The sequence below is a fragment of the Xiphias gladius genome, chromosome 20 (genome assembly GCF_016859285.1).
Source record: "Xiphias gladius isolate SHS-SW01 ecotype Sanya breed wild chromosome 20, ASM1685928v1, whole genome shotgun sequence".
In the NCBI taxonomy this organism is placed as follows: Eukaryota; Metazoa; Chordata; class Actinopteri; order Istiophoriformes; family Xiphiidae; genus Xiphias; species Xiphias gladius.
The window spans coordinates 17,957,881-17,984,201 of NC_053419.1; the positions used below are offsets into that span (position 1 = coordinate 17,957,881).

General features: G+C 39.3%; 2 protein-coding genes and 2 non-coding genes across 7 annotated transcripts; 3 read left to right on the plus strand and 1 right to left on the minus strand.

The window, feature by feature from the left end:
• Nucleotides 1-740: 740 nt before the first annotated feature.
• Nucleotides 741-16,592, minus strand: st8sia5 (ST8 alpha-N-acetyl-neuraminide alpha-2,8-sialyltransferase 5). Of its 4 annotated transcripts, XM_040157746.1 has the most exons (9): nt 16,447-16,592; nt 11,256-11,363; nt 10,851-10,946; nt 6,189-6,281; nt 4,336-4,422; nt 3,299-3,443; nt 3,005-3,117; nt 1,322-1,414; nt 741-1,203 (listed from the first exon to the last, which is right to left on the minus strand). In XM_040157746.1, the coding sequence occupies exons 1-9, from the start codon at nt 16,590-16,592 to the stop codon at nt 741-743; spliced, it is 1,344 nt and encodes a 447-aa protein (XP_040013680.1). The 4 variants fall into 4 exon arrangements, with proteins under 4 accessions (XP_040013680.1, XP_040013681.1, XP_040013682.1 ...); XM_040157747.1 differs by lacking the exon at nt 10,851-10,946 and having other exon boundaries at nt 16,447-16,577; XM_040157748.1 differs by lacking the exons at nt 10,851-10,946; nt 11,256-11,363.
• A 2,690-nt stretch (nt 16,593-19,282) lies between these two features.
• rpl37 (ribosomal protein L37) lies at nt 19,283-25,239 on the plus strand. Its single transcript, XM_040157990.1, has 4 exons — nt 19,283-19,414; nt 20,837-20,972; nt 21,947-22,031; nt 25,129-25,239. The coding sequence occupies exons 1-4, from the start codon at nt 19,412-19,414 to the stop codon at nt 25,196-25,198; spliced, it is 294 nt and encodes a 97-aa protein (XP_040013924.1). The 5' UTR covers nt 19,283-19,411; the 3' UTR covers nt 25,199-25,239.
• LOC120806902 lies at nt 20,673-20,752 on the plus strand. Its single transcript, XR_005709757.1, has one exon. It is a non-coding gene; the product is annotated as a small nucleolar RNA SNORD72 (small nucleolar RNA).
• LOC120806901 lies at nt 23,100-23,178 on the plus strand. Its single transcript, XR_005709756.1, has one exon. It is a non-coding gene; the product is annotated as a small nucleolar RNA SNORD72 (small nucleolar RNA).
• Nucleotides 25,240-26,321: the final 1,082 nt, after the last annotated feature.

Consider the following 26,321-nt stretch of genomic DNA (forward strand, 5'->3'; position numbering starts at 1 on the left):
TGAAAAAAAACATCCTCGTCTCCTTTACCAGAAATATCAGAAGAAATTTTAAATGGGAGAAGCCCAGTGAAAAAAGGCCATTTTAATAGTGTTTTAAAATATTCACCCAGTGAATATGGTGAATAGGAAATCGATTACAAAAGTAGACAACTGAATGTTACAATTTTATCTTTTTTCATCTTTTTTTTTAAAATATTAGCTTAAAATCAAGGTCCAGGCTTTGTTTTACATAAACATTAAAAGCTGCCACACCCACAGTGTCCAAGATAAAGAGAGAAGATAGGGGGGAGGTGAGGGGGCACAAAGACACCCACTCTGGCCTCGTTTCAGCATAAATATCTGTGCAACACTGAGTAAAAAACAACACCTCTGTACAGCAGAGCCACTAGAAAACTTCACAGAAACAACATCACTATGAAGACCACTTTTCACATTAAAAACAAGCTTCGTATGGTCAGAGTAAAAGATAACCATAGTGATTTGACTGGCTAAATAAACAACTTAAGGTACGCCTTGAAGAGAAAAGTATGTTGGCAGTTAAAGCAAGCAACCCTCAATGTGTAGTTGAATTACTGAGAGCAAAGAAGTGTACACTCCGAAGACCAGCACTCTTTTTAAATATGGGGGAAAGAGTGAACCGACTCATTCACTTAAATAAAACACGACAGGTAAACCTGCTTTAAAATAAATATATAAAGGTAAAATGTTGAGCTTCAACATTAATGCAGAGGAGTGAGGGATCATGTGCACTGCCCCGTGTGTACATTGATGATCCCACGAGTATGCATGTGAATGAAGTTGAAAATTTCATGGGGCATTGCGTGGAAGCCCGGCCGTGGCTTGACGTTGTCGTAGTAATGGTGAGTGATGAAGATGCCAGAGGGGTTCATGGGGAACGCCCAGAAACCGTAGAGGTGGACCTCCTCACACATCTCTAAGGCAGCTGTCACAAGCATCAGGCCGCTGCTGAGCCGCTTGGCCCGGACGCCCTGCACCGCCCAGAATCGCTGCAGGTTCAGCAGATACTGTGGGTGGAAGAAGAACACGCCTCTCTGGGAGTCGAAATCATCCAGCATGTACTTGACTCTGAAAGATACATCGGTGTTGCGGGTGTTGTAGAAGGCTGGAAGCACCACTGAGGAGTTCTCGTAATTCTGGAGGACTTCGTAAAACGGTCGCCGCCATTTCTCCAACTTCTGAAATCTGCAGAGGAAGTGAAACATGAGCTCACAAAAACCCAAAGACAAGAAGATTAGAGACAGACATGGATTGAGAGAGCGAGAGAGATACGATTTCTCACTCTGATCCATATTTACAGTACCTCTCAGTAATAATGCTCGGATTTATTGTCACTAGATCGGTTTTAGTGCCAACATCAGCTGAGTACTTCTCATTAATGGGTGGTATGTTGCACCTGTGAAAGAAGAAAATACAAGTCCACTGAAAAAAGGAGATCAAATGTATTTGATTTTCACTTGACACATTTTTTGGTGAGACATAATGTAGAGCTGCACAATGAACCATAAAATAGATCTGATCAAGAGTTGGGATTCCACAATACTATAAACTTAACTGGCGGTGTGAATGGGGCTGTAGCAGAGTGTTGCTCCGTATATAAGGAGTTGTGAGGTTGTTGTCTTAATTAGCCTTTCCAATACCAAAATTGCAAGAGCTGAAGTATGAGGAATTGATTAAACAGTGTTTTTTTCTAACACACGTATGATCTAACGTAACATGCAAACGTTTTGAAAACAACATTGTGTAGTATTTTCCTACCGTGTGGAAGTTGCTTCTGGATGCTACTATACCAGAGCGTAGGGTATCGTTAGCAGCACTGTCCTGCCCTTTGTTGGATTTAGGGAAATTTACCCTCCAAACCTAGCCAAACCCATTATCCATGATAGTGTTATGTTCACCAAACACACCAGTTAGTCCTCGTCCTAAGAGCCTTTTCTCTTGTAACATTAAAAGGGAACCATAGTGTTTGAATATACGAACAATAAAGCATAAATGTAACCTCTTGTCCAAGTATGTAAGGTAGCAGCTAAACATGGTTATGTTACAACAAAACAGTTTGATCTTACATTTTGTTATCATACTTATGATGCTAGCACTTAGTAGCTCCACACTGCAATACAAGAAAAACGCTGTTTAGTTATGTCGGTCTTCATCATCAATTGGTGAGCATGCTTTGAACTGGAATATGCACCCTTAGCGTCAGACTTTTAACACGTCATCATGCACGTCAAGTGCACATTTAAGACCCTGTTACAGGGTTACCAGTTAAAAATGAGTCAGCTTGTACAATAAAGAGTCAGCAGAGGACGGCACTCTCAACAAACCCATGGAGCTATCGTTAGCTTAACTGGCTAGCTAGCTACAGCTGATCAAATTTGCCGGCGAAAATGATCTTTTCAGCTAATAAATTGACTGTTGTTAGCTAAAAATGGGTAAAATGCTTACTCAGTGTCTACCTCTCAGAAAACAAGGACCCATTGTTTCAAAATTACTAAGAACTTTGAGCAGTAATTCTGCCACCGTTATCACTGTAAACAGCATGAGGGGCTTAGCAACTGTCAGTTAGGTGCAATACATTGCATTCGGTGTCTCCTCTGGTGTATCGAATCAAGCTGTCCCTTTTCACTGGTAAAATGCCGCCTAATCACAGAAGAGCATTTTAACTATACTGACAAAAGTTCAAGTGTAATGTTACAGGATTTTTTTATTTGTAGCTATAAGGCCTTTTATGTGATTGTATGCTTTGTTGGCATTATTACTAATTCCAAGTTTTATTAATTTTTTAATCAGAATTATAGAAAGGTATGATTGCAATGTGAAAACTGAGGTAAATTTTCTCTGAAGTATAAGAGAAACATTTTATTTTCCCCAAAATTCATGTACAATCATTAAACATAATCACATCGTTGATAATGAGCAAAATTAATTGTGATTATCATTGTGCAGCCCTCACATAACGAACACAGAGAAATTATATTCTGTATACCTAAACACAAAATCTGCTGAATCAATTTCCTTTCCACATTTGCTGTTCTTGATGATGCCGCCATTTCCAACAACAGCACACTTCTTGTACTGTGATTTGGAATACGGCATATCCTGGATGAAGCAGAAAGGTCTTATTAATGTCAGATAGGAGGGCACTTGGTATCAGACAGATTGCATCACCAGGTTACAAGGTACAATAAAAAAAAAAGCAAACTTTCAGGAACATAACAAACACTGATAAACATAAAAAAAGCTTATATGCGAATATGTTTCAAGCAGGAAATGTACTCACATCTGGGAACATCTTGAAGACCTCGGTGGTGATGGGAATGATACCACTGGTGTCCACCTCGTACCTCAGCTTCGTCCCTGTAGGAGTGTTCCTCTTGGTGGTGAACAAAAAGGAAGGAGCATTACAGCAGCGAGACAGGGACATCCTTCAGGAAGATACCAAAGAAAGGTAAGTGTTAGTTTAATCGTCGGAGACTGCATGTCAGCATCGAGACCAAAACAGGCTTAAACCTTGTGCTGACATTGGCTTTATCTCCTCACTGGGCACACAGACCCCACATCTGTATGTGTAAAAATAATAATAATTGCAAAAATCAACCAATTTTATCGATTTACATATATTTTTTAAACTCATTAAATTATTGAAATGGTAACGCTTCTCTTTGCCATAAACTGTGATTGCAAATTTGATGAATGTGAAAAAATACAGAAATGAACCTAAAGAATTATTATTAAACCAAATGAGGAAGTATTTCATGCTTTCTATGTTATAAGGGCTATGCATGAACAACTATATATTTTTGTTTTGTTTGCTGAAAAGTCATTTATGGGCAAAGAAATGGAAAGTATTTTATCCTACATAGAGAAATGTATTATGTTTGAGCCCCAGAAGAACTGTTATAGACTTATTTGGGATTTGGGAAGGGTAATGCTGCGTAAAAAAAAGTGCTAGCAACACAAATCCCACATATAGAGAATATGAAAATCAGTTGTATTTAACAGAGTTTTACAGGTTGAGTCTCTGAAACACCCAAACAGAAGTAAGAATCACTTTGTGTGGTGGACCTCTGAAATCAGTTCAAAATCGTATTCATAAACAATTTGTTTTTAATAACATTAAGTTAACTCACGTTTAACTTATGTTTTTTCAGCTGTGTAGGAACCCAAACAGAACAATATTGTTAAAAGTACCACATTAACTTCAGAAACAAAGACAAGTGTGCAAAGTGAGGTGTAATCAAGTCCTGCATGAGATTTAATGAATCAAGACATTCAGATACAGATACACCTCTTCTGCTTAGACTGAGTAATGCTTACTTGAAGTTGCTGGTCTCCTCCTTGTTCTGCTCCCACCTACACACCTGCAGGTTTCGCCACCTCTCAAACAGGTCTGAGGTTTTCACCCTGGCAGACAGGCAGAGAGACTTGTGGAATGAGGATGGATGGCCATGTTTTTTCCGATTAACCATGTTTCTACAAGGGTAGTAAATTGAAGAAACATCATGAAAACGACTCAAAAAGACAAACAAGGGGCAGAAAATTGGAGTGATTGCTCTGCAATAAACAGTGTAGATCCAGTGGCACCAGTGATGCCACTGGATCTAGAAACATTAATATAAAGACAGTGGCTTCATCAAGTATGTCTATAAATAGCTGTCCTTGAACTGACATTCCTTTTGAGATGATTGGGAGATGTGATTTGTTCTGGGAGGCCGACTGGCACCATTACATTGACTCTCTGGCAGAGTGACAGCAGCTGTTCTCTGCCACAGCCAGACTGGCTCACAGCCGTTCATCAAGCGCCCAGAATGCATTTGACAATAAATTCTTTGACAGCCTGAGGGACACGCATAAAAGGTCACTGGACAGCGTTTACATTCATACAAGAAGAAAGATGCTGCTCAAATTGCCGTTAGCACAACAGCCTATTTGAGGAGTGTAATGAATCTGGCCAATAATCTACTGCATGATGTAAGAATGTGTTATTTTCTAGTGTGCTGCACTTTACTCTGACAATAAAAGATGTCTTTCAGCTGTAAAATGTTGGTGATGAAATGGATCTCATGGCCTCTGCAAGATTTAAGTCTTGTTCTCAGCTTGAGTCTTGCCTCAGTTTTCACAGCGTGAGGAACTGTAAATTGTTGTTTGCTGTTTATTAGATAATTATAGAGTCTCTGCTACTTGATCGGCTAATGTTTTTTTTTTTTTAAGTGGAATAATTTATTCATATCCTCAAAAGGTGTCAAATCAGACTTCTCTTTTAATGGTCACAATATCAATTAAGATGAATCTCTGCCCAATGTAACTCGATTGCTCTTTATCTTTGCTCTTTGTTAATGAAATGTTACTAAATAGAAAAACAATACAAAATTATATATAGTTCTAATTATATACTGACACTATATAAACATCTGTTCTCTCTCATTGTGAAAAACACCACTTGGGTCCAGACTGAAATAACTCGACAAATGACTGCCATGAAATTTTGTACAGAGAATCAATGTCCCCAGAGGATGAATCGTAATGACTTTGGTGAGCTCCTGACTTTTCCTCTTGCACCATCATGAGGTTCACATTTGTGGTTTTGAGTAAAATAGCTCAACAACCATTGGACGGATTTTCGTGCAGTTTCATGCTAAGTAGCCAATATTAGCATGCTAACACAGTAAACTAACACGGTGAACATGGTGCAACAACACTCAAACTACCGCTGTGCCTAAGTACAGCCTCACAGAGCTACTAGTGTGGATGAGGACTCTTAGTCTTGTTATAATTCTCTCTCTTGGTCCTTTTTGGACATTTGGAGAAAAGTCTCCAACCTCATGATGAACTAAAAAATTGGTTTTCAACAAGTTAAAATGTAAAAGAGTATTTCACAGTTGTCACTGAACACAGACAACATTTAAAAGGCTGTCATAATTGTTTTAAAGGTCCCATAGACAATAGACAATATTTTTGGCTTCTGTTTTGAATAAATTTGATTTTTCATATTTGTTTCCTCAAACCTCCAAGATATTTACTTAATTTGGGAACTGAGGTATAGTCATATATCATAAATCAGGTGGTGAATTTTTTCTCTCTGCCTACTTGACAGGTTCTTGAGGATCGCCTTATAGGAAAAAAACACATTTCAAATGGTTCGTCTACCAAAGGGTGTAATAAACACTCACATTGTCAGGACTTTGACATCCATAATCTCCTGTCTGAGCTCCCTGCACGCAGTGGAGTTGAACTCAAAGGAGCCATCATAGTTTTCCAGATACCTGGTGGGATAGACACAGTCATCGTCTGCCCAAACCTCTCCTCAGAGACAAGAGAATCAACAGAATCAACAACAAAATGTGGAAATAAAATGCAATATATAAAACAGTGTGTTGAAAGGGCACAATAAAGCAAAAATATTTTATATTTACAACATTTCTATGGTTTGACTTCATCAAATACTAGAATATCAAAGTAACACTGTGGGATGACAAATGACAGACGTGATGCAACTGATTTTAAGCGTCACAAACAGGATAGTAAGACACTGTTTACTGGACACTTGCATCAGATTCTATTACATCTTAGTCTAAACCAATGTGAAACACTAAGTGACTAAAAATAATACCTCTCACATTTTCACTTATTTAATTGGTTATGATTAGAAATTACATGATACAACACTGGTATTCTATGATTAAAATGTGTATAAGTGCTGTATATTAATTTAGAAGAGAAAGAAACACATAGCTTGGTACAATTGTGGATTAATGACTATAGCAGTGTAGCATCTGGTGGATATGAGAATGAGAGGATCTGTGCTCTTGTGTGAGGCAGTACAATAGATTTATTCATTTATATAGCTATCTGCATAAAAGTAATACTGTATGTTAATTGTGGTGGCTACAGTAACATGAAATTTTGACTCAGTGGCTGATTTCTTGATATTTTGATACACAAACATATACACAGACGGTCATGCAAACAGGTGATCATAACATAGAGGCAAGACTTTTGGGAGTTAAACTTTTCAACTTAAAAAACTTAAAGAACTTAAAGAATAATTTTAGACACATATAAAACAATCGTAACATTGAAATGGCAACATTAACCCAAAGCACACAAAAGTAATGTCTTCAGTATGGGGGTGTGACTGTGTTTTGGTGAATTTGACAAGATGGTTCTGCAGAGAAAGCTGAAAGGATTCATACTTGTAAAAGTTTTGTCAAGGTGTCAATAAGTTGCTATTTATTTGTGCACTGATGCCTCATTTCTTGCGGCACAAAATTGTATTTACATGTAATCAGAGTGTCGTCTGGATAAAATGTGTGTGTGTGTGTGTGTGTTTGTGTTTCGGGATGGGGTGGCGTGGAAAGGATGGAAGTTTAAAGGGGAGAGGAAGGAAACCACCAGTGTAACGATATTTGCTTCGATGTGTCGAAGGTGCTTTCATGTTAGGCAGTGGAAAGGGACTTTTTAATTAGGTTGTTAAAAATTAACAAAAAACAGCTAATCAAATTTTTCCATTTGCACTTTGCAGAAACATTTCTGGAGTAGATGGGCATGAATGTGAACTATAAGTTACTTGACTTGCTCATGGACTGATTCTGTATATTCACTAGGTTGGATGATGGAGATGTAAATTCTGAAATTTGGAGTTGCCTTCTGCTTTCCAGAGTATTGAATATTAAAGCAAGACTACATGACTTTTGAAAGAAGAAATAACACATTGCTCCTTTTACAAATAAAAAGTGGACTTCATAAGCAATAAAACACAACCTTGCTCTTTTTATTACAATCAAACTTGTTTCTATTACACGTCTTTCTTGGTTTGGTATGACCAGTAACTCATGTTAGCTAATGTTAGCGAACTTTAGATAATTGCTGTCTAAATGACCTTAACATGTGTGTTTGCTGACTTAATGACTTTTTCTATTTGTACTCCCATCACTTTTCATTTTAGCATGCCACAGATAAACATGATAATGTCTTTAAAGCGGTTGCCTAAACAGAATTTTTGGAAATGAAGGTAAATTCAATGCACCACCATCGTGTTATTACCACTTGTGGCCAAAGTGGTTGCTGTTCAGCAAAAGTTATATAGTCTAGGTTTAGTCGTGTGCTGATCCAGTTTAAATTCAGTATATTTTGCTTAATGGATGCTACACACTAAAAGGTTTCTTGATTTCTAAATTCTAAGAAAGAAACTCTAATAGTAATCTCAAAAGTGTCTAAATGTGAAATTGCCAATATGTCAAGTTAAAGCAAAAAAATTATCAAAAGACAAAATAGAAAATAAACATTTGAGAAATATGTAAGATCTGAGGCAGGGAACTCAAACACATGGCATGGAAGAATCCTAGTTTTCTCTGCATAACTCTTCACATTATTACATTTAAATACACTACCAGTCAGTTTTAGAACACCTCTAATATTCGAGTTTTTATTGAAATTTAAGCAGTTTCAGTCCAAAGGTAAGTGGTAAGCTGCCCGAGGTAAAAATAAATAAATGTTTTAAAAAAATTTTACTTCACAAATATTAAAAAATCATGTAAAGTTCATAGAAAATGGCCCTTTTTCAGGGATTAAGAAATTGGTTAATTTACAGTTTTTCTGCAGCAATGGAAGTAAATAAAGCTTTGACAGTTAATGCAAACAATTCCTACTGGTGCCCCAACTTTTGTTGATTACTTACAAACCCTCTGTCTGTACAGAGGCAGTGTTGCAACAAACTGTACTGTATATTGCTATCAGAATGGTGAGAAAATGGCAGGTAACAAGGGAAGACAGACTGGTTGGTCAGGGGTTCATCCTACACCAAGATAATGATCCAAAACATTAGAAGAGAAGAACTAGCCGGTGGATTCGCTTGATGGAAGACCAGCACAGTCTCCAGACCTAAACCCCATGGAGCTGTTTTGGGATGAACTGGACAGAAAGTGAAAGCAAAGCAACCTGCAAGTGCAACACATTTGTGGGAACTTCTGCAACAGTGTTGGGACAAACTTTCTGAACAATATTTGATTTCCATTGTAGACAGAACGTCATGAGTGTGTTTGGATGCTGGATGAGGTAAAAATCTACATTAAATTAAGTTCAGCGAGACGATTCCATTAAAATCTCCACTTATTTATTTGTTCTATGCTTTAATTTCAGAAACACTGAGACATTGAATTATGTTAATTTAAATAACAGCTGGAAAAATGGAGGTCATCCAAAACTTTTGACCAGTAGTGTATGTTAGTACAATTGATTGGTTTTGTAATTACGTTTGATTAATGATCAAAATAACTGCTTCAGTAAATAACTAGAAAAAACCTTTGAAAGTTTTGTGACCTACCCGCAAATTCAACCTTGTTACACAAGGATGAGGCAATAAATATGCACTCAGTTGTGAGAAATGTGAATCGTATTTTTACATTACACCAATGATTTTGTCTAATCGTAGAGAGTCTCGTCCCCAGAGGGTTGCTCTCTTTAGCCCTGATCTATAATTTTCCTTTTAGGTTTGGGCAGAGGGCCACAGAACTGACAGTCATCTCTCTCTGGCTGCATTTAAATAAACTTGTTTTATATTGATAAAGATATTGATCCATACGGGAACATTTGGCAGACAAGGCCCCATCTGCGGGACCTTTGCTGCTATTCAGGAATTTTACTTTTATTAAAATCAGCAATATCTACAGTAATCATTATTTCAAAATATACCCCTTCTGAGCTACACCAGAATCTTGGAAAGCTCTAAATATATTTTTTTAAATTTACATGTATATTGCTTGAGGGAAGGCGAGGGGATTTAATGCCAAAATGGCAGCAATTGCAGGGTGTATTTGTTTGAATGAACATTGGTATTTGTCAGACGGGTTAAATGGAATGTGGTGTTTTGAAAGATGGATAAAAGTGCAACATATTACCTGTGGCTTTGGAGGTGAATGAGGTGAGTTAAAAAAAAAAAAAAAAAAAATGATGATAATAAAAGAACACATCGAGTAATGCAATTGAGGGATGCAAGATGCTGGGATGAAACCGTACAAATAAGGAACAATGAAACTGGTTGTCTACATCCACCTGATGATGAAGTATATTTCTAAGTTTACTGAGGGGAGCATCTGTCTTTTATAACATAGTTGACAGTTTGACACTAGGACTACTGATGCTTGTTTTAGCTAAGATGATGAAACCTTTGCAAGTGTTCTGTGTTCGGTTCTAAAGGAAGACAGAAATTCACTTCATGAGATGAATTTCATCTCTTACGGCATCCTAGGTTAACCATATAATGCTGGTTCAAAAACCAATCCAGGATGAGAAAGACTAACCAGCATTTTACCATAGATACTGACATCTACTGCTCGATGCAATGAGGATTTGGAGCTTCGGGAAAAAAATCTGGCACTTTCCTGTCTACTTGTAACAAGGAAAGTAAAGTGGAAAAGGAGGTAAATCCAGTTCGCAGAGAGAGACAATGCAGATGTGAGAAGGGGAGATAGGGGGAGCACAGAGAAGTGTCCACACTATGTACATGGCATACACACAGAGCTGTGCAGAACACATGAGACAGAGGACAAGGCATTTGGAAATGGGTGCTGGATGGGACACAGAGTCACAAGGAGAAGCCAGTACATCAACAGGAGACCGTGGTTCAACCAGCTTCTGGAGGGGGGGGTGGGGTGAGGTGGGGTTTAGGGATCTGGGGTCGAGGTGGACAGGATCAGACAACATGCAAGAGCAGATCTGAAGTGCAACCACCACTGAAAAAATATGAGAGTTTATACCTTTCAGACTAATGAAAAAGAAAGAGGCATTCTTGGGTTTCTGTGAAAATACTAAAAAATGCCTTCAAACCGGCCTACCTTTGAGGGCGTTTTTTTTTCTTCTTAATATCGGCTAGGCAGGGTGTGACTATTACGGAGATCTGTGAATCTGGCTGAAAATTCTGACGGAAACATCTGTCAACATGCAGACAGGTTAAGTTAGAGTTAAATGTATGATGTAGTCCTGCGACATCACCACCCCTGCTAACTTCCTAAACCTGCAGATTTCAAAACAAGTAGAGAAAATGAGTGTAAATGTGCTGCGGCTTGTGTCTACAGCATCTGAGGAGACTGGTGGGATTGACAGCGGCCCAGTCCACACATGCAGGGCTGGGCCGTCAATATGATGGATTTGAAACTTGTGTTCACTTTCACTCTATCTGTCTGTCTCTCACACTCTCTTTTCTCAGAGGTGTTGTGCAGTCAGTCACAATGGAAAGGTACCTTTTCCTTCCATTTCTGGCAGGCTTCAGAGATCCATCATCCGAGAAATTAACAGGACCGGTCCAATTTCCTGTCTCGTCCCCTTTGAGTCGGCTAAACTGTTGCGCACTAGTAAGAAAATGAGTCAGTTTATTTGGGATTTATTGTCCTTTTTGTGCAAATGTCAGACACATACAACCAAGCCCATGTTATTCACTCACATTAGTCACAGTTGCACATTCATGCACACACATACACACACATATACATTAAAGGGGACCAGCTTTTTGGCTCAAGAAAAACAGTTAAAATGTGACATCAGACATGGTAAGAATGGATTTTCAGTTAATGGCACTATGGTTTGAATGGTTAATTAATGCTCTGCTGGACTGTTGCCATTATCCTGAGTGTGATTCAACCATTCACACTCCGCAACATCGGCCTCCAGGAGTGTTAGACTTCTAATTCAATACATTAAAGTCACTGTGATTTAAGGGAAGAATAAAAATCGCTGCCAATGCATATGTCAAATCACTTCTGAGGAAGAGATGCCAGCAGATTCGCCAAGTGTAGATAATATAAAGTAGCCAATTCAGACCATCGTTTCAGTCAAATATTACTGGCGGAGCTTTGTCAAGTCTGAGAAATTAACCCAGCTGACGTTGTTTGGAGTTATCTCAAGTTGGAGGACGTGGACTTGGGGACTAAAAATGTAAAACGTCAAGCCCATATCTGAACAAAAAAATGCAATGGGGTTGCGTTATGGGAAATGTAGGATCTATTGGAGACTTAAAGTCATCATGTGTTGGCCTCCTCTGCATCAATTTTCGCCATAACCATCACAGTCAGAGGACGCCATTTGGTGCAGGTGGTTCATAACCCTCACATCCTTCCGAGTTAAGCAACTCATTCCAGAGAGATGAGGGGCACTAGTATGTTCAAAGCCTCCCCCTTTTTGGGATTAAGTCTCCTCAATGGAGAAAAAAGGAAAAACTTAGACAATATCAAGCCCTCAAACATCCTCAATTTTGAGTTGAATGGCTGGTGATTTTCTACAGTTTTGTTACTGTCAACAAATCCCATGAAAAAACCAAAAGCAACAATGCGTAACTCTGTCTCACAATACTTTTAATCTTTAAAGACAGGTCACAAATACAGTATATAATTTAATTTATCATAAAAAGGTTGAGTCATTTCCTAAAGCGGCTGGGCACTGTAGTTTTTAGCAAACATTACTCAAACAGGGATCAATTGTCTAGTTGTTGGGGACTATTTTCAGCTGCAGACTTGGTGCATTAGCTAGTATTTATGGCAGCAGGACGGCATATGCGGGGTTGGACTCAAAATAAACTACAGTGCCCATGTTCATCCTTATGAAGGAACATGTCAGCCAGTGGAATGTCGTGGTTCACTGATGTATTTTAATAGTTTCTGTACAACAATGGAGGTTAGAGGCACAAAGGAATAAGCTATATCAGGGTATCAATTGCTTATTGGTTATGATCTTGAGATTTTTAGATTGAGATTTGCAGTAAAAATAATAAAATTTAAAAATCTAAATATCAGCTTATTACAGGATAGGACTTGTTACACCTCCATCTGTGACCAGACTAGTCACATTCTATACATCCACATATCTGTGGGTGTACAACGCCTCCTCTCATCCGACTGATTTTTATGCGAGTATTCATGTGTGACTCATTTCTGTGAGTGCCCTGTGGGTGTTGGGTTAATTCAGCAGGGAGATTGAGGTCTTGGAGCCTTTCTGGGTGCATTAGTTGATTAGCTGATATCTGGCTTCTCTGAGTGCCACTGCAACATCTCAATGACATACTGCATCCGGCTGCAGAACAGAACACACTAAAAATCAGGGAGAGATGTTTGTGCCTCACTGTAGAGTGTGCGCCTGAAATAGGACAGCTGTCTTTTATACAGAAAAGATTATAACTAGTCACTTATGGAATAACATTATCTAACATAGATATTAATCGTCGCCAAAATGCTAAGCTCATTGAAGCTTGATTTCTATCCAAAATGCGGTGGATTGATCAGTAGCACATAGATATTATGCAGTACCGATATTTTTCAATATTGTGGCAAGCAATAAAACAATATTCGATCTCATGTTACTACATCTGACTCGATTTAATGTCTGGAATTCAAATGTTAAGAGCCCATTCATCTCCCATTGACTCCATTATGAGGACAATCGGTCAGTAATCTAAGAATTAGATTGGACAAACAACAGACCCAAAGTTTCTCTGAAGCACTAATGAGCTTTGATTCTGCCCTTGAGCATTGTTATTGGGACTTGAAAGCAGTAAGGACTCTTGTTATATTGGATTATTGGACTTGGGTTTTTAGGGTAGGCCAGGCACATTGATCCAGATGACCATTTAGTACTATATGTCCAGAGGTATTTCCTGTAACGATTAAGGGCTTCTTAAGTTCTGTAGGTACTTCATTGTCCTTATCAAAACAGGAAATTAACAGATGTGATTAAATGTGCATTAACTTTTAACATGGAATCACTTCTGTAAATGGTGGAAGTGCTGTGACTAATAAATTATGAACTATGTGCTGTTATGTACTAGAATCAATATGTTTGTATACAGCACTGTCGACAGCATGTAAAAACAGCGAAAGCTGCTCAGAATCGGGAGAAGCGGCCCACTTAAATAAGGCACCAAGAAAGGCTTGTTTCTTAAATGGAGTCTGGTGTACAAATTAGTGCTTAAATTAGATTAGATGATTGGCAGATTTGCCAAGAATTTAGATTTAATTAAATAATCGTTTACATCATATATCAAGCAATAATGGCAAATACTTGCTGGTTCCAGCTTCTCAGATGTGAGGATTTTTTTTTTTTTTTTTTCGCTTTACATCAATGCAAATTGAATTTATTCTTTAGTTTAGACTGTGAGTCAGACAATAAGAGGACGTTTGAAGATCCATGTCCTCTGGGAATTTTTGAAATTTAAATCATTTTCTGATGTTTAATAGGTTTTCATAATTCATTCAAATAATAATTAATCACTACGGAAGAAAATCTTTAGTTGCAGCCACATTGCACTTAGTTGCAAAGCCACTAATTTCCGGATGATTAATAACCAAACCCCTTCCAACCTGGGGCCCTTGGTATCCCTCTCTCTAGCTGCGAGTATTTTTAGATACCACCCTCTTGAAGTCAAACAGAGTTGAAAGTTAATATGTCTGCCATCACAGAAGTGTGTCACTCATTCTGACCCTTTAACAGTTTCTCTCCGTGTTCCTGCACTGCCATTTTAAAGTCCTACATTCTACAGCAACTTCACCCTGATGTCAGCGAAGGCAAGCAAGGATCATCACGTGATGCCATGATATGACTCCATGGAAACATAATGGCCAGATTCATGGTCAGATTTATCAAAATGTCCATGGCAAAGTTGCACCTCATTGGGCACCCTCATACTTTTAGAGGAGAGCCATTTGCCCTTTGGCCCTCTGGGATGGACGTATACACAAAGTGAGTTGGTGTAAGATTTATGATGTAATGTATTTAAACTATTACTCCCTACATTTTTCTCTCAATCTAGGCACCCAAATGTCTCCTCCGCTGCGATTCTAGCCTAGATGTCTCTGGTAATTTGACAAGATGTTTTTTTTTCTTTCTGAGTTGCCCTGAAACACAAGAGCGCATGGTAAACGCCCTGCCAACATGTTCCCAGGCCCGGGGAGGAGGCTGGGTGTGGTCGAACCCCTGTGGACAACAACTTCTGATTCTTTTATGCTTGGAGAGATGTCGTAAGATGACGTCTTCTCTCTCTTCCCCTTTCTATCTGTGTTTCACACACTTATACACACACACACACATACAAAACCATTCATTTCATCACTCCCTCTAGGTCTCTCACTTTCTCCATCTCCTCCCTCTCTCTCCCCCACTTAAACTGAGGGTGTCTGTGCAGACAGACTGTAGCAAAATGGCTGCCGCTGAGCCCACTGGTTTCTGTTGTGTGGCTTTTCCCCCCTTTTCTCTTAGGCTGAGCACTAGGAGCAAAGTAAGGGCACAGGAGAAGAAAGGTGTATGTGCAGCGCGTTGGGTTTGGATTCACGCATCTCTCCGCAGAGGTCAGGATGCCGTGAATCCACACTGAGTATCCAGACCGACCCAGCAGGGTGGCAGGGGAGGGGTTAGCTGTGGGGAGCGTTCAGATTTGAGCACATAAATGTTTGCTTTGAAGTAAGCATATATGTGCTGTCTGTAAGATATCTGGAGGTGGGGGATAAAGTTTTCTGAGTGTTTCTTTTGTTTGGGGTGGGTGTTTTGGTGTTCTTCATAAACCACCTAAAGATCAAACATCGCGGTTTCTCAGCATCTGCTCGTCTCGCACTGAAATTTATTCAGAATGTAAAGTTGCCTGCAATTTAGTTAACAAAAGAGTCTTTAAATTGGTTTAGATGAGTGCAAAAAGTAGAGTACAAACCAGGATTCAGCTCAAGAACCCATATCATTGATTTAAATACTGTTACTGTGCAGAGGTATTATAAAACTTGGCTCTGCAGTGGCTGTGTGTGCACTGAGTGCAGCCAGGTGAAAAAAAAAAAAAAAAGAAAAAGATTTATTTAACAGGGACCAACAAGAACAACACATTATCTTAATCATCATCTGTTATCATCATCAGCTCCAATAGCTTTCGGTTGCCTTTTGATTATCTGATGCCTCTGTAAGATGTAGGCTACGACCAGTCAAGAAAAATCAAATAAAGATCTTTGGAAAAAGAAAGGGAAAACATTACCATACACAGCTGGAGCACTGTGTATGGTATGAATGTGATGTTTCATTTTCAGAAAATATCAACAAAAAACAAAAAAAAAATCCAATGGAAATTGTTTCTATGCCACTGGGAAAAAAAGATGGATGGTTAATTGCTATTGTTCTTTTCAGCCATTAAAGCTTGTTTCCCCCATCCGTCCCGACGTGTAGTTCACCCGGACTACTCCCATTTATAAGGAACAGTTTATCAATTTATCATTCATTGCTTATCTTTCACCATTCAGTCGTCATCAATTGGGATCATAACTGAGCAAAAAGCCTCACACAAAACGGCTACGAGGGCATGCCTTTTAAGTGAATATTATCATTACAGCCTGGCCAACTCTCTGACAAACAGCGAGGCCTCTAATTGCCCATTGTTAATGGCGACTAAACGAAAAAATAATCAACACTTACCTCTTAATGTAGTTTTTCCCATAGAGAATCTGTTGCAAAAGTGTGACGAGTCCAAATGCGCAAATAAATATGAAACAAAGAGATCTGTTGCCGAGAATATCTTTACCCGACGATGGGTCGGTGTATCCCATTCTTCGGCGCAGCATCCAGGGCTGACGGTGACACCAGGTTAGGTGTCTCTCTCCGCTGCATTCAGGACCAGGAGCGCAGGTGCCTTGTACCCGCTGGACTGCACATTGTCCATAACCTCACCAGGCTATTTGACTGCTCTCACGCCATGGCATCATTGGTGTCGGATGATAAGCATCGCGATGTATCGCCAGTTGTGAACTCAGTCGCAAAGCATTGATGGCGCTGTAGCCGATACTGCCCAAATATTTCCTATGTATTTACGTATTTGTAGAAAAAAAAAAACGCGTAGGAAAAACACGAAATGTCCCGGAGGAAACTCTTGATTTCTATCGGATATCGTGCGTCTCGACGAGGTGCAGTCGCTCGGTCAGAAGCAGGCAATCCAGATGATCCAAAATAACACGCTCAAAGGGCTGTCCCTCCGGAATAAATCCCGCAGTGTTTAATTAGATAAAGAAAAGATATCGATTCCAAGGTTATTTTTACCCTTTGGGCCGCTGATGCGAGCTGGGACAGTGATTTAAAGATGCCTCATCTCAAATCTGAGCAAAGCTGCGTGACTGAAATGTAAAAAGAGGAGGATGCGCCTTTTCTCAGCCCGGCGGCCCGGGGGCGCGACGCATTTCATTCACATGCTCGTTACTCAGCCAAAACCCAAGGTCGCGGTCTCCTTCACCTGCGCACTCACTATATCTACAACAGCGCAATTCACCTGACTCCCAGAGACCAGAGCCTGTCACTAAACTGTAATATTAACATATTGTAAAACTATAATCATTTCTAAGTCTAATGCACGAGTTTTTTTTTTTTTGGAGTAGGCTGCTGATTTTATGTCCAAGAGTTCAGGTCAAAGTTCACTATTTTTCTGCTCAGCAGTTTTCTGTCTAATTGTTTTATGTACCTGCTTCAGTGTTCTGCTGAAATTTTCAAACCTCGGCGGCGACACTATGTCGAGCTGAACCCTTGACACCATGACAGCGGCGCCTTCTCAGAGCTTAGCTACTGTCAGACACCGGTGGGTCCTGGGGGGTTGATAACTGTCCCAGTGCCACTGATTCCTGCCAGTGTCCACTCGGACAGCCGTTTGAACGTGCCATCAAAGTCCATCTAGTACAGACTGGGGTGCCTTATGCACTAACGCCTTTACAAGCAGCAGAGTTGTGGGTGGGGGTGACAGAAGAAATACTTGCCCCATCACATGACTGCTCGGAGATGGACTTTCCTCCAGATCCAAGGCAAGGATGCTCAATCGTTCACGTCCTTAGATTAGTCCTCTGTGTTTGCTGATATTCACTGCTTAATTGGTCAGCGACTGCGAGAAAACTCCTTAAAGTCAGTTATTGCAACAGACAGTGTCACTGGTGTTTTACAACCAGATCCGCATCAAATGAGGGGGAACGTGAATCTCTGCTCTTTCTTGACCCACAGGTGATCTTTTCAGACTATCTTGAGACACGAACATCTGCCCCGACCTCAAGCGATCGGCGAGCTCCTTTGCAAATCTGTTGAGCTCACCAGTAAAGATTTTTCCAGTCTTTTACTGACACGTATTGTACAAGGGACACACATCTTGGCTACTTTAAAGTAACCTGCAGCAAATGTGCCCGTGTAGAAGTCAGATGGAAACACTGATATTTGAAATCCTGTTGCAAAAAAAACAAAAAACAAAAAACAAAAACCTATTCCGTATGTGAGCTATTTTTCTGCCATTTAGCCCATTTGGGTCCAGCTTGTATTGCAGGCTGAGCCCAGACAACCTTCTGTCGAGACATGGCCCTCAGGATCTGAGTCACTCCCAGGCCAGATGGGAAATGTAGCTTGTCCAGCCTGTTCTGAGTTTTTCCAGGGTCTCCTCCCAGTTGGTAACGCACAGAATATCTCCAAAAGGAAGCTTGCAACAGACTTCGACGACTCCTCTCAATAGAAAGGAACAGCAATTCTACTCCGAGCTCCTAATCTGAGCTCCTCACCCTCTTCCCGAGGGTTACACACTGCAAAGGAAGCTCATTTGCACCTCGTATCTGCAATGTTATTCTTTCTGTCACTACACAGAGGTCTTCATCATGGGCTTGGCAGAACGATCCATGGCTGGATTAGCCTGCGAGGCACTGAAGTGAAAAAAGAGCTGTTGGGCTTCCTCCTCTCTGCGCACTGTGTATGTATCCTGTCAAGTATCATCAAGCGCACTGTGCACACAGACGACACATGACAGGATTATGTTTGGCGCAAAAGGCCCAAAAACCAAGAAGTATGTTCACATATATTCACGATATAAGTGTATAATATATATATAATATACAGTATCAACAGAAAAAGTCTAGAGTTTGACACATGGATCGTCTACAAAGACAGGGCCCCAAAATCAGGTAATAATGTAGGACCTGTCTTGAGGTGATAATCAACAACAACATTTTTGATTTCACACACCATTTTACACTCACAAATAAATTGAGCTCCTTCATCCCAAAGGTTTTTCTCTCAACTGAAAACGTCCCTACTGGAAAACTAAACTGGATTTTACATAGCTGTCTTTAATTATGTTCAACATTACAATTAATACAACATCTGGTTTCTTCCTCACAAACAACTAAATCCATAATAAATTATGGTGCATGTCCAGGTATTTTTCACAACAAATGAAATTAAGGGGGGCTTTTAAATACGTCGAATAGACCTAAATGCAGGCATGGGCAGGGAAATCAAATTATTTTTGCTTAAGCAAAAATGCTACATGGGGGTCACATTTCTGTGTTACACCGGAAGCCGCACGGATCTAATTTGATGCAGCGCTAGCTCCTGTTCCGGCCTCTTTTCCCTTAGCCACCGGACGAAAATGGTAAGTTGCAACGCTGTCAGACAGAAATCTGCCAACATCTGTTTAATGTCCCGTTAATCTGGCACGGAGTGAGGGTGTTTCGTTGTCGGATAAGCATTGTTATCGTTTGGATTGAGTAGTTTTGAGATGAAGCTTCAGTTTAATAAAATATATAATAACGTTGTTCGCGTCGCTTCCTTTCAGCATTTATTTGCTACCGTTAGCAATGAGGTTCCGTGTACAGATTAGGTTTAATTCACCCGGGATAAAAACCGGATAACGTTAATCTTCCCTGAATAATCTCCGTTTTGGTCCTGAAGTGACAAAGGCGAACTAGTGTTATTTGTCTTGTAAAGGTAATAGTAGCCTGTAAAGTGGCTAACTAGCATAGCGGTGAGCACAACTGGCTAGTTTCTCAAAGTGTTTTCTTTAGGTGAGTGTGCTGGTTTTTTTAATTAATTTTTTTTATCGCTTTTTTTGTTTTGCAATTGTATCACACATCGTATACATATTAAGTCAGTACCTGCACAAATCAACACCACTAACTATAACAATACCACACACTCGTACACATTACTTAACAAACCGGATAAAACATGGGATACACACATTCAAATTCACAAATACCAGCATAATATCACGGAAAAACTGACAAAGTTCTTCAAAATATGTCCAAATGTAGTGTTCAGTGCTAATTCATTGACACAGACATAACAGGAAGTTGTTTTTTTTTTAAAAATATAAATCTGAAACCTCTCTTCACTAGACACTACTAAAAGCTCGATCTTCCATTCATACATTGCTGGATATAAGTCAAAACATTACATTGAACTTGTCCTAGATTGTGGGCAATATAAACTACCTTAATGCCACTTTTCTTGTTCAAACATTTATGTGTTACTCCTAAATGTTGAGTTACAATATAGGAGGGGTGTTGGACATATTTCTGATTTAAAAACTCATTATGAATGTATGGTCTGCTTTTAACCTCTCACCAGGAGAGACTTTTCATGCATGGCAGCAACATTTGCTCTTATTCCACCGTTAAGAACCAGGCAAAGAACCTGCTCTATTTTGTACAACTTGTGCTTTCATTAAATTACCTACAAAAGTACTTGCGCATATTGCTGGATAGTTTTTTGTGGCCGAGGACAAGTAATTGGATGGGATACTAGACAGCAGTGGCTATGAAATACTATACAATGTTAAGTATTGTTGCTTCCCTCACGTCCAACATCAAGAGGTGATTGCTGCCACACGAAAATTGCCTTCTGCACGAGTCTTGTCAGTGATGTCTTCAAACACAAATGTCTGAACAAATGACTTTCTGTGATTCATTCTTTTAAACTGAGACAAGACTGCCAGAGCTTTAACTTGTACTGAAGTCTCTGAGAATTGTTCCTAAGCTGTGGTGTCTTGTCTTTGTTTTTTTGCTTTTTCCAGACGAAGGGGACATCATCTTTCGGTAAACGCCGGAACAAGACGCACACCCTGTGCCGTCGTTGTGGGTCCAAGGCCTATCACCTGCAGAAGTCCACCTGCGGCAAGTGTGGCTACCCTGAGAAGCGCAAGAGAAAGTGTAAGTCACATACTGACAATGTTTTGATGATAAAGACACTGTCCTTTTTACTAAACATTGCATGTGAGAGTGTTGTTGATCCAAAAAATGGGCAAGTAAACATGCAGGAGAATTGCTTAGGTACTCATTTAGTATAGCTTCAGTTTTGTTTGCTTTTTTGAATAACACACAGACACAAGGAAGTTGCAGTCTAATTGCAGGTCATCACGTCTCAAACATTGAAACCAGTCAATTGATAAAAGTCTCACACATCCTCTTACCTGCCATTGGCAGTAATGATGGATGGATTGATAAGTTGTCCATCCATTTAATGCCAGTTATCTGGGTCCAAATTAGGAATTATTAGATACGGCTGGAAAAAGTAATGAAAAAAAATGTGATAATGGTGAATAATTCAAGGCCATATCGTCCCTACTGGTTTTCCGTCATACCAGTATGACCATGAAAAGGATAATAAATTGCGCCTTAAGGAATAAAAATCCGATTTAAAAAAAAAAAAAAAAATCAAATACAAATTTGATTTGAACTCTGAGGTTAACTGCAGAACCCCTGGGTTGTCTGTGAGCATGTTTTGATTGCCTTAGCATAGTATAAACAGCACACACTTATAATGTGGTACTCCTACATAATGGGACAGTGTTTGGCTAATGGAGCTTTCATTGATTGATTAACTGCTAGGTGGTAGGTGATGAGGTTTTTGTGAAGAAATCATTATTCTCACAGTTACGATATACAGACAGGCACAGTTATTCATTGGTCATTGTACTCAGGAAGCACACACATTAAGTTGTGTCACTTATCTGTAATACCGTCTTAGTCTGGGAAAAGTCAGTATGTAAACTGTGTAACAACATGACAAGTCCCAAATTATATTTGGTGTCATTACACAATAACACTTTGGTGGTACATTATCCAGTTCTACATTGATTTGATTTGCTAGGCTGCCGTAATGCATACAGTTGCTTGTTTTGTAGACAACTGGAGCGCTAAGGCCAAGAGGAGGAATACCACTGGGACCGGCCGTCTGAGACACCTGAAGGTTGTCTACCGCAGATTCAGGTATGATCTGTTGATAGAATAGGACCAGCTCACTTAGATGTGTTGCCAGTTAAGAGTTAATTCTGCTATGAAAAACCTGTTTGCTCTTGGTGCTTCGGCTCAGTGTTGTTGGAGTCTTTGCCAGTAAGGTGATGTTTTAATTGCCTTGGCATTGGTAATACAGATGGAATGTCATCTTGATGCCAGTACTATGAATTTATTTCGTTTAACTCCATTCAAAGCCAGCTAAAATTAGTTTGCTTGAAATCGTTCCTAAAAATGTAAAAACATGATAAACAGTGTCTCAGTAAACCTGATTTGTAGTTAATTGTTTTGATTTATTAACTGGAACTACAAACATTGGATCTGCTGTTGAGTTGTATTTATATATTCCAAGTAGGGAATACAAATGAAATCCCTGCCTCTTACTTTAACCTGCCAAAAGGAAGTTTATATCTGCATTTTTTTTCCCCTATTCAGATGTTGAATGTTATGGGGGGAATGTGAAATGTTTATGAATTTTTAAAAAAAGAGAGAGAGGCAAGATTATATTACCATATGATCCTCATCATTACTGCTGTAGAAGTTACATAATGAAAATTGGTTTGTATCCAAAAAGAGGAATAAACCATTTTAAACAAATGTTTACAAAAGCTACAAGAGTAATTACTGAACTTGCTAGTTGAACTGGATGTACCAACACCACAGGTTTTTGCGGGGAGACGATAAATACGAGTATTTCCACTAAATATCTATAGAAACATGGCCTACATCCATCCATGTGGGCCTCAACTAGACTAGACTTTATTCTCCCCCCGTCTTCTTGCTTGATCATTTTGGGAAGGACAGGGTCAGTGGCTCACCAGACACTTAGGAGATAGTGCCAATGGTCTCACTTCCACTCAAAACAATCAAAAGATTAATTAAAAAAAAATGTCATTATCAACAGTTCAGCTTTTAACAAGTTATTTCCCAGCTAACCATAAATTATAACCAGTTTAGCAGAGAAATGCTGTTTGTGCTTTTCACAATACAATATTGATGTTCTGTTACCAACCTGTCTAGTCCTGTTAAAGGACTTGTCACTGCTGCTTACCAATGATGGTGAAAAAAAAAATGTCTGAACAAATGAACTCAAATGATATCAGTATTTTCTCTGAGGTAAGCTTCATTGTAAGACAAGATCAGTGACATTAAATTAGACACTGGAGTTGTCAGAACGGCCAGTTTTCAACTCACCTTTTCTTAATTGTGCTCCTTACGGTACAAACTCATGGTGATAATTTGGATTAGTTTTTGTACCATTTGGGTGGTTTCCATTAACAAAAAGTTTGGCTACATTACAGTTAATCAGCCACTATGCTTAATTGAGAACAATGGACATGGCACTTAGATAAGTGGGCTCAGCTCCACACGCCGTGACGATAACTAAAAATGAAATGTCATTTCACTTTATTACAACTAAATTAAAACTTTATTCCTATTCCAATTATTACTTTTTTATAAGATGTGATAAAAGGCCCGTAAAAGCTGATTTTAAGCATTTTAGTGTTAGTGTAACGTTTAAAGACTTAGTTTGTGACTCGTAATCTGAAAATTAAAGATTGGGTAAGATTGGGCAGGTTCAAGGCACTGATTTGGCTACTTTGTTTGTCCAACCTGGTAACACAGGCCCAGAAAGTAGTTGAAGTGGAGCTTTGAGAGATTTCAAATCGTTTCCAGCAAATTCATATAATCACCCTTGTTGGCAGATTTCACTATCATAGCTGTTATGCCATTGTGCACAATGAATATAGATAATCAACAAATTTAAGAAGTTAAAAAAAAATTAAGTTTGTCATAACGGATATTTTTGACATGGTTTGTCCCAGGTGTGCTTGATGATTGGCCCTTCGCTAAGTCCCGCCCCTCAAACGCAGACTGGCCAATCATAGTGTAGCATTGGTCAGCTCCAACCAGGGTCCGACAACTATAAAGCTGTCCATAGATTCTCATGCAATCATTTTGGGTTTTTTGTTTTGTTTTGTTTTTTTAATTTCGAGCTAGTCGTGGTTGAGTGTGCCTGGGGCATGTGTAACAGTGTCACCGATCAAATTAAGTCCGATCAGATGGACGCAAAAAACCTGTGCAGGTTAACATTAGCAGAGTACAGCAGATCAATCATTAACTAGCACTTCTATGCTACAATAACTGCTGAAGGTATACTGAATGTAAACACATGCTGCTATTGCTTTTTAATGATTTCAACAGTGAATAAAGACCTACCCGGCTGTACAGGAACAGTGTTGCTCCTTAATTTTATAGCCTTCTGTCTCGATTGCCAGTTGATGTGGTGGTTCACTTCTACATTGTGATCTGTATGCTTTGGCTTATATCTTTTAACTTTTTAATGTGTTTTTGCTGCTTAGTCAGTTTGACATCCTGACTATATCCATCACACACTCTGTAGACCTTGCCGTCTGCTTCTCTCTGAAATTGCTTTTAGTTTTTCAAAAAAATTGGATAATATTTCTTCAGGGAGTGCAGTTAGGGATGCTGTGGGCGCCATGCCAGCAATTGACAACAAAGGGGTTTGTGGTTTAGCAAAGGGTCAGTTATGCCGGCACGTCACTTACTCGTGTGAGTTCCAATATCCTGGTATTTTGCATGCAGGCCCTGTCTTTAACTGATCCACTGAGTCACTACTTTCCCTGCTGTGATGAGTCAAAATATCTGCTTTTTAAAAAAAATAAATTGTGGTTGGATGCCAGGTGTCTTTTTTTTTTTTTTTATGTTACTATTTCAGTTGAGATGTCATCTGTTTGCTTACGAAAGATAGAAGCACGATCGTCATAGTGTAATTGGTGCCAAACCTCCTGTCCAAACAAGTCAGGAGAAGTAAACATTCAGAATTAATCATCAGCAATCAACAGCGGCAGTAACCTTAGCTTACGTAGTTTCACCATCCCGCAATTACAAGCTGTAGACTGTGGGATAAAGTAAAGCCTTTTAGCACATTTAAATCCAAGTAAGCTATTGAGTATTTATGTGGGTTACTTATTTGACTTAAATAACTGTGTGTCTGCATCATTAAATTTTTTGTATTCATTTATTTATTTTTTTATTTCTCATTTTCCAGGAATGGTTTCCGGGAAGGCACCACCCCAAAACCCAGACGTGCTGCAGTGGCCGCCTCCAGCTCATCCTAGAAGACACATTTTGGGTTAAATAAATGTGATGTTAAACAAGAGTTTCAGTCTTGTCTCTTGATCTTTTTAGCCTTCTTTTCTAGCCAGAGATTGCTACAGACGGAGGTCGTGATTAATGTTATCAGCAGATTCAGTACACGCAGGGTGTTGAGACTTTGTTTCCACTTGGTTCATTTGTGTAAATCACAAGTTAAAAAGTTTCAAATGTTATGTCAAAATTTAGAACACAAACCTGAAATAAAAGGTGAATTCAGAAACATGAGCCTTTGTATTAATGTTGGAGGTTTTCTTAAAATCACCCACCTTGGAAGTGCTACCTCTGTTACAAACTACACCAAACTCCTTATTGTGGCCAAAAGACAGAAGCTGGTGCTTTTCCATTTTCCATAAATGATTGCAGTTATACAAGGGGTGTGGTATGAGAACAACTTACCTCCAGGTAGATCAGTGTCATTTCACCTTAAATTATTTGGACCTAATTACAACTGTCTCAGTAATTGTAAATATCACACATACGTGTCTACCAGAACTTTTTTCCCCCCACTTATCTGTGAAATATATATTTTTCCATCGGTGAGAATGGCATGTAGAACATTTCGATATGTCACATTTCAAGCACAGTTAAGACCTCACTGGTTCCCAACCGCGTATTTCTCACAAACATCGGTACAAGTGCTCTTACAGGGCCTCAGGTGACTTGTTCACGAGCTGCCCAGAGTTTCTGGCAACGCCGCTGCCCACCTCACCTAGTAAAAGTTCAGCTGGGAGTTGAATTTCCATCTGCAGTTTCCAAACATCCTCAACAGCGAAGCAAGTAAATATTTAGAAGGAGCCAAGCAATAAAGAAATTTCTTAGATAACAACTGGAGGGAAGTCAGTTTACGGATGAGTCAAAAGATTAAGTGATAGGGATGCGTCTGGAATAGGTCACACGAGACACTTGCAGCGAAGGGGGGTGGAAATTTTTGAGTGTGGGAATTTGATTAATCGCACACTGACGAAAGAGATGTGCGGTTTCGTTGTGCAGTGGTACGCGGAAGGTTCAAGCTGAAATTGGTGAGAGGAGAAGTAATGTGCCCTTAGTGCAGTGACCCCACACATCAACAAAGAGCAGGGGTGACTT